Source organism: Mastomys coucha, unplaced genomic scaffold, assembly GCF_008632895.1.
Source record: "Mastomys coucha isolate ucsf_1 unplaced genomic scaffold, UCSF_Mcou_1 pScaffold1, whole genome shotgun sequence".
Classification (NCBI taxonomy): domain Eukaryota; kingdom Metazoa; phylum Chordata; class Mammalia; order Rodentia; family Muridae; genus Mastomys; species Mastomys coucha.
The window spans coordinates 68,242,754-68,253,820 of record NW_022196891.1 but is presented as its reverse complement, the minus strand read 5'-3'; the positions used below and the strand labels follow the sequence as shown (position 1 = coordinate 68,253,820).

The 11,067-nt window shown below is 46.4% G+C and overlaps 1 protein-coding gene across 1 annotated transcript; it reads right to left on the bottom strand.

Annotated features, from left to right (window-relative positions):
* Positions 1–247: 247 nt before the first annotated feature.
* LOC116103308 (low affinity immunoglobulin gamma Fc region receptor IV-like) lies at positions 248–7,416 on the bottom strand. Its single transcript, XM_031389132.1, has 5 exons — positions 7,327–7,416; positions 6,943–6,963; positions 6,354–6,608; positions 3,025–3,279; positions 248–813 (listed from the first exon to the last, which is right to left on the bottom strand). Exons 1-5 carry the CDS (start codon positions 7,364–7,366, stop codon positions 635–637), a joined length of 750 nt encoding a protein of 249 aa, XP_031244992.1. The 5' UTR covers positions 7,367–7,416; the 3' UTR covers positions 248–634.
* Positions 7,417–11,067: the final 3,651 nt, after the last annotated feature.

The following is an 11,067-nucleotide window of genomic DNA, read 5'->3' as shown; positions in this document are numbered from 1 at the left end:
AAAAGGAAAGAAAGTAAGAAAGAAAGAAAGAAAGAAAGAGACTTCCTTCCTCAGATATTATCAACTGGCTCTGCTCAGGGAGGGGCGATACTTCCCTGTCCCCAGCTCTTAACTGTCTACTTCGTGAGTTCAGCGGCACTGCCTAGGTCCCAAGGACCACTCCACACTCTGAGAAGAAGTCTAGGGGTTTCCCAGAAGGCAACCAGGCCTGAGGAAGATACAGAAAGCTGCTGCACGGGCTCAAGCAGGTGTTCACTTTTCTACACAAGTTTATTTAGGAGCAATTGTTAAGCGCGAAAAGGGTCACCATCCCGAGCCCTGGCTGCAGCTTTGCTCGTGTGAATGTTTGGGGCAGAGAAAGCATAAAATTCTGAAGCATCGCTTCTTGGGAGGGCAGCTGCGTGTTCATTGCTGCAGCCTTCTTGGTCCTTGGAGACCCCAGGCTTTCCCTTTCCCCTGAGATAGCCCATTGGAGAGAGTCAAACAAACAAACATAACATACATACAACATCAAAAAACAAAAACAAAAACAGTTGGGTGGGAGCTTTGTGTTATTCCTGCTGCTCGAAGCTTGGTGCCCAATGCAGATGAGGTTGCAAGTCCCATTGCTCTTATCATCCCGTGAGATAAGAGCTCACTTGTCCTGAGGTTCCTTGCTCCAGTGAAACTTGGGTTCCTCATAGTCTGGCCCAGAACTCTGAAGACCTCTCTGCACAGAGAAATACAGCACCGTGTCCATTGCAAACAGGAGTCCGATCAGCACATAGAAAGTGATTTGATGCCACGGCGGAGAAACGGATGGAGACGTCGGATCTAGGAGGAGAGCAGAGAGGCGAGAAAGATGGCTGTCGTTAAGAAGGCAGGGGATTGGAAGAAACAGTGAGATCAACACCACCAGGCTGCTCCTGACACCTGCTGGAAAGAGGGTCCCAGGGAATAGATGCCAAGAGTCCCGGAGGATTCTATGCTCCTCCTCTCACCGATTTCCCATCTCGGTGCAACCTGAGAGGAGCTCAGCAGCGCAGATACTTAGACACAGCTTCTGCTTGTTTGATGGTGATGTAACAGAGAGGGTCTAGCAAGGTAAGTTGTCTGGGGGTGTGGGGGGAGTCACGTGACAGCTGTGAGGTTGACTCTCTCTCTCTCTCTCCCCCCCCCCCGCTTCCCCCCTCCCCCATGGACAACACCATTCCTAGGCAGGTAAGCTACAAAGAGAACTAGCTGAGCATGAGCCAGACAACAACGCAGTGAGCAATGTCCTTCCATAGTTTCTGCTTCAGCTCCTGCTTGAGTTTCTGCCCCTGACTTTTCTCAGTGATGGACCTATATGACCTAGACGTGCACGCTGAAATAAACCCTTCCTCCCCTAAGTTGTTTTTGGTCATGGCATTAACTACGACAGAAAGCAAACTGATGCAGAAAGGGTCTTCCATCGGCCTAGAGTTCACTACTTAGGTTAAATAGGAATGCCCCAGGATCACTTGTCTCTACCTTTCTAGTCCTGGGATTACTAATGTGCCATCCAACGTGGCATGCTACATGGCTCTGGGGCTCGGGCTCAGGTCCTGATGCTTGTGAGGCAAGCACTTTAAGATCTACTGAGCTAGCTTTTCAGCCCTAGCTGCATTTGTTGTTTGTTTGTTTGTTTGTTTGTTTGAGACAGGGTCTTATATGTGTCCCCGGCTGGTCTGAAACTCATTTATACAGGCCTGTCAGGCCTTCAGCTTACAGAGATCCTCCTGCCTCTGCCTCAGAGTGCTGGGATTAAAGGCGTGTGCTACTAAGTCTAGCCCAGTTTTAATTTTAAGTTTTCCTTTAAAAATATTTACCTACTTTTCTTTTGTTTAGGCTTATATATGTATGTGCACCACATTCATGAAGTTCCCTAGCGGCCGAGAAGAGGTATCAGGTTCCATGGAGTTATGGTTGTGAGCCACCGTATGGGTGCTTGGAATTGAACTCATCCTCTGCAAGAGCATCCAGTGCTCTTAATTGCTGAGTCATCTCTCCAGTCCCCCTAACTTTTAATTTTGATATAGTTTTAAACTATGAATAAATGTACCTGAATACCATAAAGAACTCTTGTATGTCTTTTACTTAGATTCTCTATTTGTTTACATTTGACTTGTTTGCTTCATCATCTGGTCTTTTCTCCTAACTTTTCTTTTCTTTTCTTTTTTTTTCTGGTTTTTCGAGACAGGGTTTCTCTGTGTAGCCCTGGCTGTCCTGGAACTCACTCGGTAGACCAGGCTGGCCTCAAACTCAGAAATCCGCCTGTCTCTGCCTCCCAAGTGCTGGGATTAAAGGCGTGCGCCACCACTGCCCAGCTATTTCTCCTAACTTTTTTTGTGGTAGTTTGAATGAAAATGGCCCCCAAAGGCTCGTATACTTGAATGAGCCTAGTTGTTCTTCCCTAGTTGGTGGAACTGTTTTGGAAGGATTAGTGGGCGTATTCATGTTGGAAGAGGTCTATCACTTGGGTGGGCTTCAAAAGCCCAAACCAGGTCCAGTCTCTCCTTCTCTCTGCCTGCTGTGGAGAAGATTAAGCAGTCCACTACAGCTCTAGTGCCATACCTGCCTGCTCTGTGCTCCCCCACTAAGATGGCCATGGACTCCCTCTCTGAAGCTACAAGCAATCCTCCAATTAAATGCTTTCTTTTTTTTGAGTTGCTTTACTTCAGGTATCTCTTCATAGCAATATAAAAGTAATGAAGACACCCTCTGAGAGTCCACATCTGTGCCAGATTAAGATTTTCAAAAAAAAATTTTAAAAGACCAGCAAAGGCGCCTGCTGCCAATTCTAACCACCTTAGCTCGATTCCCAGGACTCAGGCTGGAAGGAGAGAACTGACGTCTAAAGGTCTTTTGACTTCCGCAAGCGCACTGTGGCACATGCACATGGATGTACAAACACCTGCACATGTACACAATGAATGAATGTGGTGGTGGTGGTGATGATGATGACGGTGACAATAATATAAAATCCTAGCGAGCGCACCATAAAAGGATCTGAAGAACTCTCACCTCTTATACGTATATAAAAGGATTCCGAAGATTTGTTGTTGTATCCGATGAGCCCTCTGCAGAAGTAGGAGCCGGTGTCCTCGTGTGTAGCTTTTGGAATGAGGAGTTCAGTATTGTTATGGAAATACTTCTTGCCTATGCCATTCTGTAAATAGGTGACCTTACGTACACGTCTGTTTTGCCAGCTGTGGCATCTCAGATGAATGGGGTCCCCCTCCTGGAACAGCCACTTAGTGGTCTGAAGCAATAGCCAGCCTAAAAGACAGAGAAGTCTCAGTTAGAAGAGTGAATTCTGAATGTGCATCTCTTCTGCAGGGAAAGGTTATCACCCTATCCTAGAAGCAATGGAAATCCAGACTGAGGATCATCCTGCATAGCTCCTCAGATCATACCATGACCTTTAGTCTAAAGAAGAAGACACACACACACACACACACACAGAGAGACAGAGACAGAGAGACAGAGTCAGAGAGAGAGAGAGAAGAGAGAGACAGAAACAGAGAGAGACAGAGTCAGAGAGAGAGAGAGAAAGACAGAGAGACAGAAACAGAGAGACAGAGACAGAGAGAGACAGAGTCAGAGAGAGAGAGAAAGAGAGAGAGAGAGAGAGAGAGAGAGAGAGAGAGAGAGAGAGAGAGAATGAAGATCTACAATGAAGGAGAAGAGAATCAAAGTTGAGGATATCTGCAGAATGTGTGCTGGGCTTACATTTGACAGGTAATAAGGACTCAGTACTTCCAAACCAATTATATTGAAAAATGAGTTTCTAAGTCAGGTGGTGTAGTGCACATACCTTTAATCCCAGCACTTGGGAGGCAGAAGCAGGCTGAGCTCTGTGAGTTTGAGGCCAGCCTGGTCTACAGAGTGAATTCCAGGACAGTCAGGGCTACATACAGAAACCCTGTCTCTAAAAAACTAAACCAAAACCAGACCAAAACAAAACAAAAGGCTTTCTACTTTAAAAAAAAAAAAGTTAGATTTCAAGAGATACAGGGATGTTGAGAGTCCCTGCTGTGGTCAGGTTCAGGAGATCCAGCACTCATAGGAGTGGTTGCATCAAAGGTATAGGAGGCCTCAGTATGAAAGTCAGGAGGGGCCGGTAGTGGCGCACACCTTTAATCCAAGCACTTGAGAGGCAGAAGCAGGCAGATTTCTGAGTTTGAGGCCAGCCTGGTCTACAGAGTGAGTTCCAGGACAGCCAGGGCTACACAGAGAAACCCTGTCTCGAAAAACAAAACAAAACAAAACAAAACAAAAAAATAAATAAAGAGATGTCTGAAACATAAACTATAAATAAACAAGCTATATTGGTTATCAAAAATAGCACATGTCTATTTAGCCATTTACCTTTTCAGCTAAGGAGTACATTGTGATTAGCATAAGATTGTAATTGATATGGATATAGCATAGTTTTGGGGGTGATATTCTTTTATTAAAATAATACGATTTATTTGTTTTTTCTTTTTTCTTTTTGGTTTTTCAAGACAGGGTTTCTCTGTGTAGCCCTGGCTGTCCTGGAACTTACTCTGTAGATCAGGCTGGCCTTGAACTCAGAAATCTATCTGCCTCTGCCTTCCAAGCACTGGGATTATAGGCATGCACCACCACTGCCTGGCGATTTATTTATTTCTTAAGCCCTGGTCTCATGATATCAAGGTTATCTTGAGCTTGCTTCATACAGCCAAGGATGATCTTATCCCCTTGATCCTCCTCCTCTACCTCCCAAGAGCTGGGTCACAGGTGTGCTCCATAGGCTGGGGAAATATTTTTGTTTTGTCTGGAGCAAAATGAAATAATTTTATGGTGGTGGTGGGGTGTCACCATAACACGGGGAACTGTATTAAAGGGTCGCAGCGTTAGGAAGGTTGAGAACCACTGATGTTAATGGATGAGTATGTAGATACATCCACACTGCCATGTTAAGGACTCAGACCCATGGAAAATGGCAAGGCCTTCTTTGGAGCGAGGCTTAGAGGGATGGTCCAAATGTGGATGTTGATAGTATGTGCAGAAAATGTCCACTGTATCTCTCTATCCCTGGATGTTTATGGCCTGAAGACTGTCTTCTACAGACTGCTCCTACTGAGATTAGCTAAACCTGCCTGGGTAACCTCTATATAACAATATACATACATACATACATACATACATACATAGAGATATCTCTGTGTTTAGCTGTATGTAATGACCCCAATTCCTTGTTCCACTGCATGCAGTAATTGCACTCTCTGTTCAATTGTATCTAGTAAACAAGCTTAGCTTCCTGGGGCCTGCGGCTTTGCCAATGAACTGGATTCTCTGATCCAAGATTTTCTGTGTGTCCGTGTGTATGTATCTTTTTCTTATCCCCTTGCCTCCTTAGTCGCGTCTGTCCCTCATGCTAGATGTGGTGCCGCTGGAAGGGGCCAAGTGTATGTTACCAAGTAAGTTCCAGCATGCCACCGATGGGAAGATAGTACAGACAGACACTGAGTGAGGTGGCCAACAGGGTATTAAAGATCTGAAACTGAGTATCGCCGGGCTTGTCTTGGACCTGCCAGCTCCCAAATAAGGACACAGAGATTTATTAATATTTATGAAAACCTAAGCAATATAGCTTGGCCGGTTCTGTGCTAGCTCATACAAACTAACCCCGACTATCCCTGGCCTACGTCTTGCCACGTGACTAGTTTCTTCCCACTCAGTCCCAGCATCAGTTTCTTCTACCCCAGTGTCAGGCACTGGCGCTCTGAATCTTCTCACAGTTCCCATCTCTGCCCGGAAGTCCCTCCTTTCCTCTCCTGCCTAGCTATCGTCCATTGGCTCTTTATTAAGCCAATCAAAGACGAGGGAGGTGCAAGTTTACAAAATACTGAGGTAGGTGGCGAGCCCTAAGAATAAAGGTATCAAAATCCAGGCAGTACTCAGCTCTCTGCGGGTACAGAAGTCAACATTTGAATGATACAAAGACAACCTTCCACAGTGAGCAAAAAGATTGCCCCAGCAGGGCAGGCCCCACTGTTTGGCCTTTTGTATGAGCTGGAGTATAATATCTGAGGGATAATATATGAGAGGGAAACTGAGATCCTAAGAACATAGTCTCACAAATGAATGATATGTAGCCAACCTCAGAGAGTGTATCTATGTTGTATGTGTTCTGTGAAAACGCCAGTTCCTGGCATTGTTAAATGCCAGCATCCCACACGCACTGCAGGAGTTTCGACGCTCTGCATACTTACGGTTCTACCCCCATCCGATGGACCCCATCTCACCCTACCGCTATTAACCCAAACTGTATGTACGTAGGCTTTCCCCAAGTAATTCAGGGCCCCTCTTTCCCTTCAGCTCACCTATATGGACCTCTAGCTGCACGGGGTCACTCATCGTGGAGAGGGCTGTCTGGCACCTGTACATTCCACTGTCCTTCACTCTGACACTTGCGATGACATAGTTGGCACCCCGGTGTGCGATTTGGCTTTCGTTATGGAACCACTTGGTGGAACTGTCCTCGGGGGAGAAGGTGCCCTGGCACCTGAAGGTCACCCTGTCTTCCTCAAGCACCCTGACCCACGCAGGGTCTAGGTTCACCACAGCCTTTTGGAGACCTGATGAGGAGTCAAGAGAATTTGGAGTGAGGACACAGGAGTGGGCCCTACCCTGGCGCTCCCAGGGTGATACAGGCAGAGGGAACAAACCCACAGTGCTCTTAGCCCATCTATGACTCATTCTATGGGTGTCTAGGCCCATAGAATTTTGACCTTTTTCTGGAGCTGGAGAAAAATTGCCCAGAGGTACTAAGGCTGATCCTGACTGTGTTAGGGTATTGCTCCTAGCCCCTAGATCCCCTCCCCACACTAGACACCATACAGTAGTTGTTTCTCAACTTCCTGGGGCCCTTGCGTCTCCCTCCATCAATCTCAGGCTCCGAGGCAAACTCACCAGCTTGAATGCCAGGAAAAGCTGTAAGGAAAAGAAAGGTATGAGTCAGATGCTAAGCAAGGGAGACTCCTTCCCACCTTTCTGCTGTTCCTTCTCTTCTCTAAGGCCTGGGCCTGTGCTGCAAGAAACTCAAATCCTAGTTTTTGACATTGTTTCCTTTCTCCTTGTTCCCTATTAAAACCTTCAGGTTAAAAGTAACCATTGCATTTCCCTAAATTAAGCCACAGAAACCACCTTCACCTAAACCGGGCCTGGAAAAGAGATGCTAGAATGTCGGAGGGCATAAACCTTAGGACCACCTAAGTTCTTGCTCTTCAATTTACACTTAAGGAAACGGAGACCCAGACTGGTTAACTCACAGTCTCCTCCTTGAGCCCCACTTACCTGTGAGTACCAGAGCTGCTGCTAGTAGTAGCTGCCACATGCTGCTGCAGCAGACAGAAAAATGTCACCACAGATATCCGGAACCCTTAAGGGCCCTATTTGACTAGAAGAGAGGAAGTAAATAGCCTTTCCCCCCAACCCCCCAGTCCATCTCACCAGTTTCCTTTTCCAGAAATACCATCTGATTCCTGACTGTGGACTCTGATGGGTAAGCCCTGTAGTAGGGCAGGGATAGGAGGGAGAGCCCCAGGAGAGCATAGCAAGGGGGATGAACCGCTTGTGCTGTGTAGATCAGAGCTGAGCACCCGGACGACACCCAGAGAGTCTATCAGAGGATACTCTTGGTAGTCTTAAGGCTCCCAGGGCCAAGAATGGGACAACATGACCCTGTTGGTGGCTGTCACAGCAAGGGCCATATCCCAGGGGTCCCTTGGTTCTATCTCAGAATTTATCACTGTCCTGCCTGGCCCAGACCCATATGCATGCAGGCAAGGCTCTGACCTCATATATTAAATAGTAATTTAAACTTTTCAATCTACTAATATCTCTTTTCAATACTATCTCAATCTACATTTTCTTTCAAAATGTATTGGAATTTAAAAAAACAAAACAAAACAAAACCGGGGGATGTATAAGAAATTGCCAACTTCTTAGCATACATTTGATAGCTAAATTTCGCCCCTTTTTTGTTCGTTTGGCTGTTAGTTAAGAGAAACCCACATAGGAGGAGAGGGATGCTCTGGAAAGAGAAGAGACCACTGGGAGGCAGAGAGAATCACAGATAAGCGGACTCGCCAGGTAAAGACAAGAACTCCTTAACATTCTTTCCTCCTCTGTATGCTTCCATTGATTATAGAGAGGAACCAGCCACCAAGCCAAGTACATACACTTCTTTTGTAGAAAAAACCTAGATGAAGGTTGAGTTGTGGGAACTTGGCAGCTGGTTTCTGCATGAAACAGCAGCTTCAGGTGTCAAGCCCCAAATACCGCTGCTGCTGTTGCCGCCCAGCATCCAGCGGGGGAACAAAGGAAGTAGAGGAACCCCTATTTGATGTCACCAGCTTTTTTGCACCATCCTTAGTGGATATCCTTTCTCTACTGAGCTTCAAAGCGGGTCAGAGGCTCCATTTCACAGCCACTTGGCTCTGTGTGTCAGACCTGAGCAGAGACAGGAGATCTCCGTGGCAGGATCTCGTAGCAGGAGAAGCCGCTCACTCCAAGGCAACCGCTAAACAGAAAGCTGGGATAGATAGGAGCGCGGTCTTCATCCCAGTATGGCGGGCGCTGTGCTCATCACAGTAGATCCGGGTAGCCCTATCTTTAACGATTCTCTGCGCCTGGGCTGGTCTACGGGTCAAATGGCCAAAGTGCAGGGCTCCTCAACAGAAAACATGGAGGGTGGTGTAACAGGAAGTGGTAAGACTGGTTAACATCTCGTTCCTACCTCTTCTCCAACACATTCACACGGTGTGTTCCCTCAACCTCCCCTTTAACAAAGCTAAGTGTTTAGCAGTCATATCAGCTCAACTCCTAGACAAAAGAAATCAGATGACTACTCTGTTTGGTAGGGCTGCCTCACTAGAGTGCTCTTAGGAATCTGGTCAGTACTTGTCTGACTTGGGGAGGGAGAACTCTAAGGTAGGGAAAGTGAAGCTTAGCAAGGTTTGAATGGAGAGGGGCTGCCAAAGAGCCATGCTGACCACGGCTTTGGGCTAATGCCCTCTCTACTCCAGAATCCCATGGAAAACATCTCTCAGGTTTTGCTTTTGCTTTGCTTGTCTGTAGAACTAGTTGACTGTTGCCCATTGCCATCCAAACCTTCTGGTGTACTTGCAGCAGCCCCTCCCTAAGAGGCCTGTGGTTTAAGACGTCTGATGAAGATGGACAATGGGCATGATCCAGACAGCCATTCTTTTGTCTTTTCCTTTTTTTAAAGATTTATCCATTTATTTTATGTATATATGAGTACACCATTGCTCTCTTCAGACACATCGGAAGAACCCCTTTGCAGATGGTTGCGAGCCACCATGTGGTTGCTGGGAATTGAACTCGGGACCTCTTAACCACTAGGCCATCTCTCCAGCCCCGCCCCAGACAGCCATTCTAATATTGCTCAACGGAGTCACATTGTATCAAATGCAGCCGAGAATCCGGAACCTTAAAGCTCTTTGCTACAGAGCTTTTTGATGCTTATCTAGAAAACCCAAAGCAGAAAAAAAGATGCCGATAGCCCCCCAGGCAGTGTCTAAGGAAAAGGCTGTGTGTCCCCAGGCACTTTCTGGTTCCCCTCCCCTCCCGATTTCCTGGTGGCTTTCTGCTGTTTAACTTGTAGCATAAGGCTTCAGTTCAGCTTTCCTTCTATGAAGTTTCACTTTTGCCTCTGACTCATGCCCTCAATGGAGAAAGATGTTGTTGGTAGCAGGGGCATAGGCTTAGATAGGAAAGAGAGGAGAGACCCACAGAAAAAGAGAAAGGAGCACAAGATGGGTGACACCTTATTTATTTGTTTGTTTATTTATTTATTTATTTAATTGCTTAGTCATTGCCATGACTAAGGCAACTGACAGAAGAAAGCTGTTTCTGGGGTTTAGAGTGGGTAAGTCTATGACCCGCATGGTAGCAGACAGGCAGACGGGGCACTTGAGCAGTAGCTAGGAGTTTACATCCTTATCTGCAGGTAAGAGGTAACACAGGGAAAGACATGAGTTTTTGAAACCCCAAAGCCCACCTCCAGTGACACACCTTCTCCCACAAAGCCATACCTCCTAATCCTTCCTAAACAATTCTACCAGCTGGGGACCAAGTATTCAAATATGTGAACTCCTAGGGGCCATTCTCATTCAAATCACCACAGCTGTCCAGAGGATTTTTTTTTTCTTCCAGACACGGTTTCGCTGTATAGCTCTGGCTATCCTAGAACTAACTCTGTAGGCCAGGCTGGTCTCGAACTCAGAAATCTGCCTGCCTCTGCCTCCCAAGTGCTAGGATTAAAGGAGTGTGCCACCACCTCCCGGCCGTCCAGAGGAATTTTATGAGTGCTCATTCAGTAGTCTGTAAATAGAATATTGTCAGGGTTGTTGCAAGGATGCATTTACAGTGTTCAGTAAGATTAAAATTTTCACAGGGGATCAGATGGACTTGGGATGTCTTATACAGGATCTGTGAACAAATGATTGTTTCCACCTTTTGTTTGTTGTGGGTGGCCCTGGTGCTGTGTGTATTTTGATGTTAATTCTGCTTCCTCAAGAGGGGCTGCCCCCAGGAGGAGTGGATCACATACTCAGGTGATTTCATGTGAACCTTCTCCCCATTTTAACTGGTCAAATAAAGGCTGGAGCCTATGATTGAACAGTGAAAGGAAAGATGGAGCTGGAGGTTTTAGAGAGGGAGAAAAGAAGGATGAGGAAAGAGGAGAAAGAAGGAGTAGAAGGAAGATGGAGCAGAACCCACGTGGCCTGGAGGAGCCGCAAAGTAGCAAGGGATCTCATACCCAGGGAATAGATTAGTGTAGTGGTAAATCTACCCAGTCTAGGCTTGCAGCTTATAAATATTATAACTGAGTTGTGTGTTCTTTGCATGGGCTGATTGGGGTTGGAGATTTACTGCAATGCCTTTTGTTTTCTCCCCTTCCTCTTCCCTCTCATTCTTTCCCCCCAGACCTTCTCTTCCTCCAGTAATGGAAGAGAATATACAGAACAGATTATTGAGATTACATAAGTCAATCAGTTGCCATCCCACAAC